Source organism: Equus asinus, chromosome 8, assembly GCF_041296235.1.
Source record: "Equus asinus isolate D_3611 breed Donkey chromosome 8, EquAss-T2T_v2, whole genome shotgun sequence".
NCBI classification, from domain to species: Eukaryota; Metazoa; Chordata; class Mammalia; order Perissodactyla; family Equidae; genus Equus; species Equus asinus.
The window spans coordinates 11,986,843-12,004,586 of record NC_091797.1 but is presented as its reverse complement, the minus strand read 5'-3'; the positions used below and the strand labels follow the sequence as shown (position 1 = coordinate 12,004,586).

Below are 17,744 nucleotides of genomic sequence, written 5' to 3'. Positions count from 1 at the left end.
TCTGTGATCACAGAGGCTGGGAGCTCCCGAGCTCGTTTTTCCAGCACTAACTACTCTGTCTAGATCCTCTGAAACCTTGAATTTTGGGGCCCGTGCTTGGGACCCTTGCCAGGCCAAGCTTCAGGAAAAGTCTTTTTCTTGGGAACTGCTGGGGACATGAGAACGTGGAAGAGGATAGATTTGTGAAATCAGTCGAAGGACCATGGCTCTTCTTTGCAGTTTCTTTTAGACCTGCTCTTCAGTCTTTCTTTCCTCCTAATTCCTGGAAGCGTTAGAATACAAGCTATTTTAAAAAGCAGAGATGCCTACTTGCACAGAGCTGATACAAGGCTATGCTTAACTATGATAAAGATAAAAATGTAGTTCATTTTGTGGTTGTCTTAGTTCATTTGGGCTACTGGAACAGAAAAACCATCAACTGGGTGGCTTAAACAGCAAACATTTATTTATCACAGTTCTGACGTCCAAGATCAAGATGCTGGCAGATTCAGTGTCTGGTGGGGACTCCCTTCCTGGTTCGTAGAAAGCTGTCTTCTCATTCTGTCCTGACATGGTTGAAGGTGCAAGAGTGATCTCTGGGGTCTCTTTTATAGAGACACTAATCCTATTCCTGAAGGCTCCACCCTCATGACCTAATCACCTCCCAAAGGCGCCGCCTCCAAAGACCATCATCATGTTGGGTGTTAGGGTTTCAACGTATGAATTTTGGAAGGACACAAACATTCAGTCCATAACAGTGATGGATAGGCACTTTCAATCATAGGATACGATGCAAAAAATGTGGGAAATAATTTGTACGATTTCTCCTCTGAGTTGTCAAACATACCTGTTAGTTCTACAGATTTATATTGTGGCCATAACAGAACCCAAACATTCCCCTTTACATCTCTTAGTGACTTTTATTACAATACTCAAATTTTTTTCACTTTCCCAGAGTCATGCTTGGTGTGATTTTTATAAGCTAAGTACAATATACATTTGAATTCAGTTGTTGGATAATTAGGAGTGAATGAATAGTTATTGAAACATAGAATTTTAGAACTTGGTACATGCAAGATCTTCTCTGGTTTACTTAATGTGTAATAGAGGTCACTGAGACTCAGAATCATTCAGTGACTTCTCCAAGATCACTTAATTTCTGGCAGACCAAACCAGTTGATATATTGATAGAACTATTAGTAAAGATACTTAAATACTGGCCAAAATTGAGGTATTCAGAATGGAAAGCTGTAATTTACTAAACAATATTATAGTGCACTTGTAATATATTACATATAAAATTTCACACAAAATGCGCTCTGTTACATAGGCTGCAGAAGGATATAATAAAAACACATTAATATCAGCCTCTCTTTTTTCTGATATCCATTTAGCACATTGCTTTTGCCAGGCATTACAGATTCAGAAATACATATCCCCTAAGTGATCACTTCCCTTGATTTTTATTACTCAATTCTTAAAGTTTTCTAGTTGTGTCAAATTTTATTATAAAGACAATTATTGTAGAGCTCCATTGATCCTTTTGTTTTTTTAATTTGAATAGCTTTTCTTCTCTTGGAAAAAATAAATCCTCCTGTACCTATGCACACGATTGCCAAGGAAGTCCGAATCCTTTCAAATGGTGCTTAGTATTTTGAAGCATAAAAGCTATAATACCTAATTTTTCAATTTTGAGGGTTATGACCGTTCTGTGGCTACAGAACATTAACCCAAGGCATACTCACATTTCATTAAGTATCTAGGTCATATAAAATCATATGGCTAATGTTTTCTATCCTAATGGATTACAATGGGAAAAACAATATGTGATTCAAAATTAAAATTCTGAAGATTGTGAAGGATATTTCTAAGGAAATGCAAATATTCATGCTCAACATTGTAATCAACATTTTCTGTCAAATCTATCATCAATTTTCAGTTCTATACTTTTTATCTTTCTTATCACTAGTTTCTACCTCACTTTATTTTTTCTGGTATTTCAGTGCATTTATAAATAAGAACATTACAATAAAAATAATAAAGGGGGTTTCATAATCTTCAGTCAATATGACAATAGAATTTAGATATTTTCAATATGAATATTGCTATCACACACATTTTCCCAAGGCACTATCTTGACCAGATATTTTCTTTTTCAGGATTTATATTGCTCTCTAGATCAAATTCAAACATCAGATTTTCAAGATCCTTTATAATCTTTATAATCTGTATAAGTCCTAACTAAATTTATTCCATATTCATAAGTATAATGGTCTTTGTGTTCAACTTTAGGTTAATTCAGTAAACATTTATTAAAATATTACTGTCATCTTCATTCTAATCTTTGCTTCTATGTCTTTGTAATGCTAATCTTCCAGCTTGCATGGTTAAAAGTAATCTTTATTCATTATTTAAGATTTATGCGTGAAGCTCCATTAGTCTCTTTCATTGTACTATGTATCCACCGCTAACAACCATATACATATAGAGCAATTTTTTTCTCTGAATTATTATTACAGTGTGTTACATAACAACTGATTATATACTATCCTGAATGACCTTGAATTGTGTTATGAATATGAACTTATCGTAAATTCATTGTCAGTATCTATATTTTAATTCAGTGTGACCTTCAGTGTCTGGGTCACTTCAGGAAAATTTACTGCTGTGAGAAGGATGAGTGAAAACCAACATCCTGAGTCGGGTTCTCTGAAACTACTAAAAGATGCAAAGTTTCACTCAAATCTTAAAAATGACCTGGAACACCTTCATAAAAATTTTCTAAGTCTCATGTTGCTGATGAATGCATTTACTTGTTTACTTTTTCAATTTATAAAGCAAGAATAAAACAGGAATTAATGAAAAAGCAGAGAAGAATTTAAGTAGTATAGAACATCGTGGTAGTTTAATGAATACCAGTTAATGTAACTGCTTTCTGTACTGACATAAAATCAGTTGATGTACCTTTTAAAAAGCCTTACACTAATCAGGTATATGATTTTTCTTTCATTATATATGGTCATTGTGGTCGTTTCTACAGCACAGTGTGATTTAGTTAGCTAACTGGGAATGTAATACCTTTAGATCAGATTTGGCCTACCACATTTCTAACTATTTTTCCTTCCCAGGAATGTAACCCACCATGAAAAAAGGGCTACATTTTATTTTGCCTTTCTTGGCACAGCTGAAATTTTCTGTGGATTTTATATAATTTTTCAACATGTCTAGTGAGAGTTCAGGGAACCAGGAGTCCCGATAGGCTGCCTGACTCAGTTGATATCAGTTAAGCTTGTCAAAGATGTGTAATCCAGTCTCCTGGATCCTGAGCCAGTGTATTATCTGTCGTGCAAGAGAGACTGTCATCTGTTCTACCTTTGGTGTGCTAGAACCATCCACTGGCTGAGTAACTTCAATTACTTTTTGCAAACGAAAACCTTTGTTTATCCTGGTAATGTGTTTTTGTTCATTTCCAAAGTCTCAAGTAATTTGTTACATGAGACTGCCTGGCAAGTTCACAATAAATTCTTTAGATATACTGATTAATTTTTTAAAGAATACTATGTTGTATAATAATATTTCTTTATTTTCAAAATTCCTTTCTAGTTAAAAAAAAAAATTAGTGCCAGACTGCTCCAGACATCCATTTTTAAAAGTATTTTTGTCCAATAAGTTTATAATATGGACATTTTCTTTTCTTTATCTCAATGTCCATACATCATCACACCACTCATACTAAATGCATTAATTAATAATTGCGGGTGTGATTTGAAGCTTTTTCACGTCCTTGATTTTATAAAGAATGGGCACAACACATGGGTGAGATTGTTATCTCTGGCTTCTCTTTTCTTCTGGCACCTCATACCCTTTATAAACAAGGAAAGGATCTTGCAAGGCCACTAGAATGATTGAAATTGTTCTTCTAGAGAAAATCGGAAATATGTTTCACAGGTAGTTTAAAGAATGTCATCAACTTGTATAATGTCAACATAGTCTAGTGTTTTGTTTTAACATCTTATTAAGAGTAAATAAAAATGAGTTTATGTATTTATATATAATCCATGCCTTTCTTCATCGTCTAACATATTTGCAGTGTAGCCATTCGTTTTCCTGGCTGTTGTTGCCATGTGTCTATTCCCAGGTCATTCCATTCCCTCTCATTTCGTGACAATTTTTGTCCCTTGGTCTCCATCACTCTTTTCAACACTACTCCTGTCTCAGTTCCTGGTAGTTTCAATACAGATGTAAGAGATCCTTCTAAAGGCCCGTTGCTTGACCTTCTCTCCTTCCATGATCTTGTCCGCATATACCTCAGCCATTGATTTCCAGTCATGTCTTCGATAGTATCACAGCCTATAACTGCAGATCCTGTTTACCCTAATACACGTATCCCCACCTGAATACCACTTCTACCCATATTTCTGGCTTACTTCCTCTGCTACCTGCTAATATCCAATATTCCTTTATTTCATGTTTTTTTTTTTTAACTTTGTGCTATGGAAGTTTCCAAAAGTAGGGAGAATAGTATATAGAACCCTCATGTACCATCAACCAGCTTCAACAATTATCACTTCATTGACAGTTTTGTTTTATCTCTAAAGTAAATCCAAGGCAACATGTCATTTCATCTGTAGCTTTATTAATATGTATATTTAGAAGATAAGACATATCTTTTTATAATAATTACTATCAACATAAAAAATTAACAGTTCCTTAATATCTAACTGTCCATTGACCCCAGAAAGACCTCAAGTTCATAGCCCCACTCCCAGTTCACTGCCTCTCACATTCATGACATCCTCCTTCTCTTTCTCTAGTTTCAACCCTGTGGTCAGTCATTTTAGCCACTCCAAATTACGTGCACCCTCAATTCTACTTCCTTCTCTCACTTTATTATAGTCTCGCAGCCAGAACTGCATCCGTGGTTAAATCAAACTCTGCCTGCCCCGTGCCTACACCCCTGCAGATGAACAAAGTTGGAGAATAACTCACAACCACATTGATTCATTTTAATTTTATGACTGGTGAGTCCTTAATGCTCCCTACCGTCATACCGTATTTCTGTAGCCTGTTCCTTTTCCTGCCATCCTAGATGACTGCTTAATACCCCTTCCCTCATACCTCTAACATATCTTCCATAATCCAGTGTCTTCTCAGTTGAAGACCTTGCTTCCCAGTTCACTGATAAAAGTGAAGCATTCCGAAGAGAACTTGCCTAGCACCACTGCCACATCCACACTTTCACCAGCATCTGAACTCTTATCCTTGGCCTTCTGGCTTGACATTATAGATAATCTTTTACTAGTCTTTATTCTCTGTGCTCTAATTTACCTTTGTACTAGATCCTATCTCTTATTGCCTACGGGAAGACGTTGCTTCAGAAATTCTCTCCTTCCCCACCCCACCTCCCACCATCACTTGGCATCATTAATTTTCATTTTATTAGCATATAGACATGCTGTTATTTCTTTTACCTTAAAACAAAACAAAAAATACAACTTCTCTTGGTCCAGCTTTACCCACAGCTACCTCTCCATTTCTCTGCTTCTTATTGTAGGCAAATTACTCAAAGAGTTGCATATACTTGCTATTTCCAGTTCCTGTCCTCCCATTCCGCTTAAACCCCTTCCAATAAGGCACTTGTTCTTACACTCCACTGAAACTACACTTGTGGAAGTCATCATTAACCTGTATGTTACTAAATTCAGTGAATTCTTAATCCGTATGTTACTTGGTCTAGCAGTAGGATTTGACACTCTTGAGCACACCCTCCTTCTTGATACATTGTCTTAACTTGGCTTCCAGTATGCCACCTTCTCTTCGTTTCCTCACTCTCCTCTGCTGGCACCTCCTTTTGTCTGAGGGCTCAGTCATTGGTCTTCTTTTCTATTTATTCAGTATCCCTTGGTGGCTTGGATTTAATTGTCATCTTTACACCACTGACAGTCGGTCAACATCTCTGGCCTAGACTTCTCTACTCAGCATTCCACTTGGATATCTAGGCCCCTCAAACTTAGCTTGCCTTTTTAATCTTCTACCTAGAATTTAGTGTAGCTGTATTCTTCCCTATCTCAGTTGATGACAACTTGGTCCTTCGGCTTGGTGAGACTAAAAATTTGTCATCCTCTTTTTCCCCTTTTCTCTTATATCTCACATTCAATCCATCCAGAAATCCTTGTGGCTCAAAAATATCCGGTATCTGACCATTTCTCTTCATCACTGATGGTGACTAGGACCACGACCATCTGGTCCTAGCCACTGTCACCTCCCACTTGAATTGCTCCAATAATTCTCACTGGCCCCCCTGTTTCCACCCGGGCTGCTACTCTTAAAGTCTATTCTTAACAAAGTCTCCAGAATGATACTTTTTCAACATAAATCAGATCATATTTTTACCTCAACTTAAAAGCCTCTAATAGCTTACAATCTTATTCAGGAAAAAGTGCTGAAGGCTTTATAAGACCTTCAAGGCATTACGATTACCCTTTCCCTTTCTCATTTCATTTCTACTACCCCCTTGCTGTTTCTTGAATGTGCCAGGCATGCTTCTCACATAGAGCCTGTGCACCGCTGGTTCCTTCCTCCTGAGACGCAATTCCTCAAGATGTCTGTGTTGATGACTTCCCGAATTCCTTTTATGTCTTTGTTCAAAGGACACTGTCTCAAAGAGACCTACCCTGAAAACCCTAAACCCCTCCTTCTCAATTTCCAGTGATCCATGATCCCCCTTACCCTGCCCTATTTTTACGCAGTAAACTTATCATTCTGTAGGTTATCACATGATTTATCGATTTCTTATATTTATCGCTTTTAGTTTCTTCCCACACTAGAATGTAAATTTCACAAAGGGCAGAGATTTTGCTCTCGTCTGGCACATGGTAGGTGGTCATTTGAATGGTTTGCCCCTTGGTTCAGCATTATCTCACTTGCATTGCTTCTCAGAGTCAATAATGGTTCTCTTTCCAATGGTTAACTTGGACTCTCTTGGTTTTAGAGGCCTGTTTAGGCTCTTTCTCTCTTCATGTACCTTCTTAATCATATCACCTTTTTTGTCCATTTTTGTTCTTTTGCTTATTCTGTCTGCTAAGCTAATTTTAGGCACATGTATTTAATTCTCTGGTCTTCAAGCTTCTTATACCATTTCTTTTTTTTTTTTAAGATTTTATTTTTGCCTTTTTCTCCTCAAAGCCCCCCGGTACATAGTTGTATATTCTTCGTCGTGGGTCCTTCTAGTTGTGGCATGTGGTTTGATGAGCACTGCCATGTCCGCGCCCAGGATTCGAACCAACGAAACACTGGGCCGCCTGCAGCAGAGCACGCGAACTTAACCACTCGGCCATGGGGCCAGCCCCCTATTTTATCCAGTTTTTACTGAAAGCAAGCAATTTCTAGATCTTTCCCTATTGGGGATCTAAAGTTGTTTTATATTCTTATCTTTAACAGGTTATTGCTTTAGTGATGGATATATTTACAGATGTGGACATTTTCAAAGAAATAGTGGAGGCATCAACTCGAGGGATATCTGTATACATCCTGCTCGATGAATTCAACTTTAATCATTTCCTAAGTATGACTGAGAAACAGGGCTGTCAAGTTCAACGTCTCAGGGTAAGAATTCCATGTGGTTTTTCCATGTGTTTTTTTTTAAGTATTTACTGTATTTTTTTTAAAAGCTTCGGTGTGTGGTTGTATATCCTAATTTTTAGTTTCCATGTACCTTTTTTATCTCAGTTGAATTTAAGGCATGTTAAGCTGTATTACTCCAAAGGTAAAACAGAAAAAATATATATATTTAGGGTGGCGTAATGACTGATCACAGAAAGGTCCCCTTATGCTTTCCAGAATGTGACTGAAAACACGCATCTTCATGATGGTTTTTATTGTGCTTTTCTTGATGGTGGGCACATATGTTTCTAAGTTAACTTTGCTGCCCATGATAGGTAATGTTTCAGTTTGGCAAGCACAACCTTAAAACTACTGACTTGAATGAGTCTTTCGTTCAGCAGATGTTGCCTATCACAAATGTTTGGCATAGTGTTTTCAGTTACATTTGACTTTTTACAACGAGAGTGGATGACCAAGTATGTCATTTTGGCATCATGCCACTATACTCTAAGAGGATCTCTTGAAGTAGGACCCTAAGTGATTTACGAAACCATTCTGTGTAAATGAGAAGTAGTATCTCCTATTTAACTTACGTTAAAATACATTGTAAGTGACTATTTCCCTTGAGTATTTCTTTTTTGGGTGACGTTTCAAAATTTGCTTTTCACTATTTTTTTTGTTATGTGTTCTTAAAAATTATTTCAAGTATGCTTTTTAGGTATTAAAGTTTTATATGGTCATATATTTTACTTTTCAAAATATCCCCTTTCTAGCCATAATTTTTATTTTATATTTATATTTAAAATTCTAGAATATTCGAGTGCGGACAGTAAAAGGCCAAGACTATCTTTCAAAAACAGGAGCAAAATTTCATGGAAAATTGGAACAGAAATTTTTGTTAATTGATTGTCAGAAAGTTATGTACGGTTCTTACAGGTAAGATGATTGTGTTTACCTCCAGTGTTATCAATCATTTATAGAATTTATTAGTTTCAAATTTCAGTGTGATCTGTTTAGAGGCTGTGTCTCTGAAGAACATTAAGACACAAGTCAAGTCACATAATTTCCATGGGCTTCAGGTTCTTCATCCCCAAAATGGGGGGGTTGACTACTATCTCAGGTTCCCTGCAGCTCCATTATACTAAAAATATTTTTGCTCCTTATGAAAACAGTAAGTAGTATGGACTTAATAACAATTATTCATAAAAATAGAAGCTGTTTATCACCTTGAAGAACCTGTCAAATGGATTGTTCTTATCTTAGTGTTACTAAGAACCTGTAATTATCGCGTGGTCACTATAGTACTAACAAAAAGCATTTAAGAATCTGGCTGTTAAAAATGCCATGGTAAGGGCTGGCCTGGCGGCTTAGTGGTTAATTTCACACGCTCCGCTTTGGTGGCCTGGTGGCTCAGTGTTCACGGATTCGGATCCTGGGTGTGGATCTACACACTGCTTGTCAAGCCATGCTGTGACAGTGTACCACATACAAAATAGAGGGAGATAGGCACAGATGTTGGCTCAGAGACAACCTTCGTCAAGCAAAAAGGGGGAGATTGGCAACAAATGTTCATCTTCCTCACCAAAAAAAAAAAAAAGGCCATGGTAGACACTAGACAAGGTTCTCCTCTCTGGCATCTTTTGAGGCTGCTGCTGGTGGAATTATCTCCTCTGTTCTAGCTTGGCTCTTAGATATTTCATCCCCAGTCCTTCAGCTTATCTGCAAGGCAGTTGTTTTCATCTACATTTTATAAGTGATAAAACTGAAGTTCCAGAAGGTTAAATGACCTGTCTAAAACCCTAGCTAAGGGCCAGATGCCATCCAGGGCTGGCTCCAGTGTACAGATGCTGCCCTTATAACCCCCTTATAAATCCCAGCACCAGTCCTGAATGGGATACACAATGAGGTGGTATCAGCAGGTAGATAAAAACAGCAACAAATGCATGTGAACTGCTAGGTCACCAGGCCAGAGTAGACTCGTTGCTAAAGACAAGGCAAGAAGCCAGGAGAGCTGTGGATGTAAGCAGGACTGTGTGAGGGGAAACCTTGCCCTCTTCTCTTAAGAATGTAAAGTCCACAGGAAGGAGGCAGCATGTGGGCAGGTTGCTTAGCTTGGTTGTACTTCAGTTTGCTCCTCTGTAAAATGAGGATAATAGTAGAACCTCCCTCATAGGGTTGTTATAATAATTAAATGAGATAATGGGTCCAAGGCTTCTAATGGTATCTATTATTTTCGGCCTGTTTTAACTGTTATTATTTGCTAACTTTCTCTTTAAGCTCAGGAACCCTTTTTTGAAATGCTGTTTGGAATTCTAAAGGGAAACTTGTTAAGAGCAGAAATTACAACCAGTGCTTGAAATTGATGAGTCCTTTTAAAGACTCATTATATGTGTATGTGTTTGTTCAGACCCACTTGGTTTTAGAGGGTTTTTAATTGCAATTTTAATTAAAATTGGGCATTCACTTGGCTTATAAATTGTGTTTATTAGTCTCATCATAATGAATGCTTTCTATTTTTATTGGTTAACTTGACTTTTAAGATTATCTTCAACAACAAATTCACCTCAATTTTGTTTTGCTACCACTAAGTATTAATAGATGCTATGAGTTGAGATGACTGTAGCTGAGTTACTTTAGAACTGATGCTGGGAAAAACACACAACAGCAACACAAACTTTTTACCTTTTGTCTATATCGTAAGCCAGAGGCAGAATTTAAGTTACTATTTGTGGAAGTGAATATGGAATGCCTAGGACCACACATTATAAAAATTCATCAAAACTCTTATCTAACAACTCCATTCTCTATTATTTCATGTTAATTCTAAGTATACTACTTTAAAAAATTAATGGGTGTCAGCTCGTGTCACTTTTATTTTTTCTGACTAATTATCATGGACCTCTCCTATTGTTAATATTCTGACAGGATCTGATGGAAAAGTTATGAACTAGTCTTCGTAGAACCTGGCTGAAAAAATTTACTTCTTTTTGGTTAAAAACAGCCTTTGCCTCTCATATTCTAGTTTTGCGTTGTTTTCCTCATAGGCAAATTGAAAATGCCTTTTTCTTTAATCCAAAATTCTTTGCCGTAAAATGTCTTCATATTCTAAATTCCCAGCATTTCTAAAGAGGCCTGGTGTCTGTAGCCAACATAGTCACATATTGTGTGACAGATCATTCATCATGATGACCGTTGTATCAGGAAAACACAACACGTGTTTTGCCATATCATGATACTAACATTGATGAAATAAAACACTTATATACTTTATATCAGAGTGTACAAATCCAATTTTGAATTGGATACCCTCATTTGAAATTGTCATATGGAAATCTGGAAGGTATTTACTATTGTCCACAAATTGACTGACAGAGGATTCTGTAAGCTTTTATTTTTTGAAATCTTATCATCTCTATAAAGGTTACTTTCAAAAGCCAAGTTTCACTGAAGTTGTTGGCTCCAAGGTACCATCTTTGATCAGAACTGAAGATCATCACATTTAGAGAGAGATCCATGTTACAACCAGTGTATTGTTGCTACCCTTCACTGCATAAGCTTCACTTTCTAACCCCCAGCCAGGAGCTCACAGTTGTTGAGTCACTTTTTAATATGTGAATTTATAACCACATTGCCAACTTCATGACTAATGTGTGACAGTGTGGGAGTAGTAAGTTAATTTTATTTTTTATCCAAGTAAATATATGCACATATTCTTAAAAATCAAATATTATTGAGAGATGCAATGCAAAACAATAACTTTTGTTCTCCATCTCTATCTACTCTTGGTTCCTGACCTTCAGATGCAATTATTTAATTCCTTTAGCTGGTTTTTTTAATACTTATTCCATTCTCTTAAATGAGGTGTTTATACTGCTATTTCTCAATTTATCACTTTTAGGTGTGCTCTCTTGACTTTATATTATGATAATAGAGGAGTTACAATTCCTACCCACCCAAATCCACTTTCCCTCCTGGTCCCCATTCACCAAATACAGTGTTACCACAACTTTTTGGTTAAATGAGAAGTGTGGGTTTACATTACTGAAATTGTGTCAGAATGGATCTTTCTTGAGCCATGGAGTGGGTTATGACATGTTTCCTTTTTCGTACAAAGTTAATTATTACCATTTCGTTTTGTTTTTATTCATTGTCTTTGTTTTCTATTTATTTATTGCTAATTTTTTTCCTGTTGACTCTGCAGCTTTCTTAGCACATGAGTAACTTTTCCAAAGGCTCTGTTACTACCAACGATCTGTGATGTCCAGTCTGGACTAGCAGGTCTTTAATGTGGAGCACAGCTGGGGTCCTGGTATTTCCCATAGTACTGAGTATTTTGAGACACAATTTCCCACTTTTAATCCTATATTTTTTCTCATTTTTTGTTTGAAATCATTATTTTCTCCCAAGTTTGCTCAAGAACACTTTCCATCAGCATGGGATTTTTTTGAGTCCAAAAATCCATAATTTTAGATGATTTATGGTTTAACTGAGGATAGAATTCTAAGCTGAATCATTTTTCCTATAAATTTGGAAGGCATTGCCTGCAATCAAAATTGCTGTGGAGAAGTCTCAAACAATTGTTATGCCTATTCTTTTCATGTAACTTTTTTTTCTTTCTGGAAGCTTCTAGGGTTTCTCTTTTATTCCCTGCTATGCTCGAATTTATTAAATGTTTCTAGATCTAGGCCTTTTTTCATTTGTTGGTCTGGGCAATCCAAATATTCATATCTTTCAATTCTGGGAAGATTTCTTATTTATTCTTTGATATTTTCTTCTCCTGTGCAACTTTCTCTATTGTCTTTCTCTCTGGAATTATTAACTAGATTTCTGCTCCCATTGGATTTTTTTCTCCCATTCCATCCAGGTGTAGGGGGCATTCTGCTGCCTGGGGTATTTTCTCAATTATATCTTCCAAACTTTCTATTATAACTTTCTTTTTAAATTTTTCTATCAAGTATTTTGAGCATCTGCTACTTGCACCATTTTCATAGCATCCTGTTCATGTTTTATAAGTGCATTATTTTCTTTCTTTATTTCTTTGACAATATTAACTACAGTTTGTGTGTGTGTGTTTTTAATACGTATTCTTATTTGTGCATTTTCTCTGTTTCCTCCACGTGCCCTTTCCCTGTTTGTTGTGGTCTCTGTTTTACTTCTAAGCTTTTAAGCTTTATAAGCTGTCTTCTAAACTTTCTCCAAACGTCTGCCAGTCTTTTACTGTGTGTTAATATTTAAGAATGAGGGACTCTAAAGCTTATTGGAAGTTGTGTGGGGAATGCGTATCAACAGTTGGGTTTACAGCAGAGTGGTTGGCTGGGGTCCTGGCAGTTTTACAGGAAGATCCCTAAATGTCAGTATAAATAGCTCTTCCATCCGGGCTGTTCAGTATTTCCGAAGAATCATCTCTAAATTGAATAAATCCAATTGAATGTCTTCCTATTACCTAAAATTATATTACAATGTTATTTTATGATTTACTGAGGCAAGGAACCCTTTCCAATTGCAACGTATTCACCAATACCATTATCTTCTCAGTTTTCTAAGCTCAATAGTTGGAGGTGATTTTTATTTAATATCCTGTGCACATCCTTGATGACGTGAAGATATTCTGATTCTTTCTTCTTGTTACTGGCTCAACATTTTTACTCATTATTCCAATTTCTACTCTTGTTTGGGCTCTTATCACCTTATTCCAACTACTTGACTCATCAGAGTAAATTCAGTCCCTCATCTTTCAAGTCTATACTACAAATAGCTACTAGAAAAAAATTCCTCAAACATCTCTTTTTATTATAATTTACACAAATTTGGAAACAAATCTGACACAATCAAACTCTCTGCTTTGCTTTCAAGATTTTCCCCACTAGTTTATCAATCTCTCATATAGCTTCTTTATTTCAGCTAAATAGAATTTGTTTTCTGTGTTCAACCAAAACATGGCCATTATTGCTTCCTTCCTTTTCCCACATGTTTCTGCTTCCACACAAATTGTCCTCCCACACCTTTCGTGTCTGGACTTCTGGGTATCTATTCTCTGTCAAAATGCTGCTAAACTTTCTCTGTCTCCAAGGATTTTCTCATATTTGATAGCTGACTAACCATTCCTTTACTCGCTGTATCTAGCAAATTTTGTATTTATATCTTCAGTTGGATGGAAAATTCCTTTAATGATTCACTTTTGTACTATTTCTTTTGACTCAGCTGGTGGCGCACACGTTTGTACGTAAAGTGCACCTAGTAAATATTCTTCTCATACCAAACATTCAGTAAGCATAGGAAATAAAATTAACCATTTCACGACAGCAAGATTCTTAAGTTGTACACTGCCGTTTATGATATTTTATGTATTTTAAATTATTACTCTGCATATTCTTTTAATATTTTCATTTGCCTTTGTTATTGCCTCCCCTGTATAAACAGTAAGCTCCTTCATTGTGGAGAATCTCTGTCTCCTTTTTTTGTGTGTTGACCTCCATTATATCATCTACATTATTTGAAACATAGCATAGTAGCAATTCCTTTTTCAGCCCAGTGATTCTTTATGTTACATTATCTAAATTTTTAAAAATCAGATTTAAATTTTATGCGAAATTTCAAGATAACTGCCACCTGGAAACTCGAGGAAAGATATTAGAAGTTCCACAAATACAATAAAATAGTTAAAAACTTTAATTTCCTAGAAATTGTGTTCTATATTTAAAGATCTTAATTGGCATTCTGACCGGCATGGTTTGTGAGGACTAAGTTTACTGCGTACACTGAGTGTAGTGAAGTGTGCCCTTTAGTGACTGAGGCTGTGCCTACAAATCCTGTCTCTGTTTATAACTGCTGGCGTCCTAAGTTGCACTGACTGAGTAAGCCACAGAGATAAAATACATGAATTAGCACAGACCTATCTTGCCTTATAACATGTTAGAACTCTAAGGAATTGTAGAGATTATGCTGTCCATGTCCTCGTTTTAGACATGAGGAAACTGAGGCCCAAGCTCATATGGATAGATAGCTCAGCAGAAGCCAGGTCTCTCAACTTTTCGTCCAATACTGGCTGCCTGCACCCTGCTAGGGTGTTATATATGAAATATAATATCATTTTTTATTCCATAAAGTCTTGTAGGCAGAGATGCAAAATGCACAGCAGGCTTTTCTTTGGACTTCTGGAAAGTAGTCTAAGAAATTTTGGGTGGATTCAAAGCCAAGACTTGAGTTGCTTTGTTATTTAAAATAGGAATATGGGAGTGGGGAGACATATGTATGCAAGCACTTAATCATTGAAGATGTTCTAAATTATGGTAGCCAAGGGAAACACACAAAATACTGTTTTGTGGACACTAAATGACATTTTTCTTAGTAAAGCTATATATTGTCATTAACCTTTTACTAGCAAAATTAAAATTTTCCAATTTTGATTTTTTTTTTTTTTTTTTTTTTTAGCTACATGTGGTCATTTGAAAAAGCTCACCTCAGCATGGTTCAGATAATCACAGGACAACTTGTTGAGTCCTTTGATGAAGAATTTAGAACTCTCTATGCCAGATCCTGTGTCCCCAGTTCATTCGCTCAGGAAGAATCGGCAAGGGTGAAGCATGGCAAAGCACTCTGGGAGAATGGCACTTACCAGCGTTCGGTTTCTTCATTAGCCTCCATTTCCAGCCAAAGAAACCTTTTCGGTAGACAAGACAAAATCCATAAACTAGATTCTAGTTACTTCAAAAACAGAGGGATATATACCCGAAATGAACATGACAAATATAACGTAAGAAATCATGTGTACAAACCTCATTTTCTTCCAAACTTTAACGGCCCCAATACCATCCGTCAGTATCAACCCAGTCAGATGAATGAAAATTGGAAGCGGCATAGTTATGCTGGGGAACAGCCGGAAACGGCACCCTACCTGCTGCTTAACAGGGCTCTGAATCGAAACATTCACCCTCCCAGTAGCTGGAAAAGGCCTTCAGATAGTCTCAGCGTGACGTCCTCATCCCGCGGGGACTATGCAAACCACCATAACCCACCTGCCCAGAGCTTTGCTGACCGGCTTGCCCAGAGGAAAACAACAAATCTTGCAGAAAGGAATTCAAATGTGCGGAGGTCTTTTAACGGGACAGATAATCATGTCCGCTTTTTGCAACAACGAATGCCAACCCTTGAACACACCACCAAGTCATTCCTGCGTAACTGGAGAATTGAATCTTACTTAAATGATCATTCAGAAGCTGCACCTGAGTCAAATGGATCGACTCTAGGTGACCGGTTTGAGGGCTACGATGGTTCCGAGAATTTGAAAGCCAATGCCCTTTATACTCACTCTCGGCTTCGTTCCTCTTTTGTGTTTAAACCCACGTTACCTGAGCAGCAGGAAGTTAACAGTTGTACAACTGGCTCCTCAAATTCAACTATCATTGGTTCTCAGGGAAGCGACACACCTAAAGAGGTCCCAGACACCCCTGCAAGTGTACAGCATTTGACAGACAAACCCTTGCTGGAATCAATCCCCAAGGCCCCCTCGCCCTCAGAGGCACCAAAAATGCACACCTTGCAGCTTCCTGAAGACCACTCACCAGTCCTAAACCAAACTGCAAATGGCCATATGGAGTCAAACAACTATTTATATACGACCTTGTGTGTAAATAAGCAGACCGAAAATCTCAAGAATCAACAAAATGAGAATCTGCTTAAAAGGCGAAGTTTCCCATTCTTTGACCACTCAAAAGCCAATTTAGATCATGGAAATAGTAAGCAGTATGTATACAGTACACTTACCAGGAATCGAGTGAGACAACCCGAAAAGCCCAAAGAGGATTTGCTGAAAAGTTGTAGAAGCATGCACAGTGTGACCCGTGGCACAGAAGAGGAGAGGGAGGTTATCAAGAGAGACGCTGCGAGCGGAACTGCTTCCAAGTCCATTTCCATTGCTGCTTTGCATGATGTGAATAAGGAGGAAGCTAACAAGGAACTCACTTCAAAGAAGGAAGTTAAGGGCTCCCCAAGTTTTTTGAAAAAGGGCTCTCAGAAGTTAAGGTCGTTACTTAGCCTTACCCCAGAGAAGAAAGAAAATCTATCCAAAAATAAAGCGCCTGCCTTTTACAGAATGTGTAGCAGTTCTGACACCTTAGTTTCTGAGGCTGAAGAGAATCAAAAACCAAAAAAATCAGAATCCAAACTTGAGTCATCTCCTAGAAGAAAGCGTTCTTCCTCATCAAACTCTCCAGGCAGCATCCACAAGAGTAAGGAAGATGTAACAGTTAGCTCATCTCAGGGCATAAACTCCCCATCCGATGAAAGTAACAAAGTCATACCTTCTCCAGGTCCAGCTGAGCGCAAGTTCTTGGAAAGGGCGGGCGATGCCTCTGCCCCAAGATTTAACACCGAACAGATCCAGTACCGTGATTCGAAGGAGATGAATGCAGTTGTTGCTCCTGAGAGAAAACCAGCTGCTTCTCCAAGGCTAAAGCCCAACGAGCTTCTAAGAACTCATTCAATGGACCGGCGCGTTTATAGTCGTTTTGAGCCATTCTGTAAGATTGAAAGCTCTATTCAGCCAACAAGCAACATGCCCAACGCCGGTATACACCGCCCAGAAATAAAATCCACAGCTATAGGTAATAGTTATGGCAGGTCCAGCCCAATACTTAATTACAACACTGGCGTTTATCACTCATACCAACCAAATGAAAACAAGTTTCGAGGATTTATGCAGAAGTTCGGAAACTTCATACACAAGAATAAATGAAATACTGTAATTGCAAATACATATTAAAATATAAAATGAATGTGGCTATAAATATTGTCAAAGGACATTGGGGACAGTTTTTGTAACATGCCAATAGATTTCGATAGGGGCAGAATTTGGGGTATAACGTGTATGTTTACCAATGTATAATGTACAGTAAAGTTATTGTTCTGTGTGATAAAGTTAGTTGTGCTTAATTACACCATAGATGGGATGTCTCTATAGACACATGATTATTAAATGGTAGTGGTAAAAAAAAGTAATTAAATTGTTTTCTTCAGACTGAAGATCTTCTTAAATCTTAAGTATAAATTTCAGTGGAGAGATCGTGTATGAATTTTAACCATTCATTTCAAAGTCTTTCCTTTTAAAAAACATCATAATACTCTCAGTGACCCTTTATAATATGTCTTTCTGGGGTTTTCAGAGC

At 37.2% G+C, this 17,744-nt stretch overlaps 1 protein-coding gene across 3 annotated transcripts in view; it reads left to right on the top strand.

Annotated features, from left to right (window-relative positions):
• The window catches only part of FAM83B (family with sequence similarity 83 member B), a 77,833-nt gene extending 60,337 nt beyond the window's left edge, over positions 1-17,496 (top strand). For all 3 annotated transcript variants that reach the window (XM_014851758.3, XM_070514700.1, XM_070514699.1), the window contains 3 exons: positions 7,420-7,584; positions 8,393-8,517; positions 15,013-17,496. In XM_014851758.3, coding sequence (XP_014707244.2) covers positions 7,420-7,584; positions 8,393-8,517; positions 15,013-17,314 — 2,592 coding nt within the window. In that variant the 3' untranslated portion in view covers positions 17,315-17,496. The remainder of the gene's footprint in view (positions 1-7,419; positions 7,585-8,392; positions 8,518-15,012) is intronic.
• The last annotated feature ends 248 nt before the right edge of the window (positions 17,497-17,744 follow it).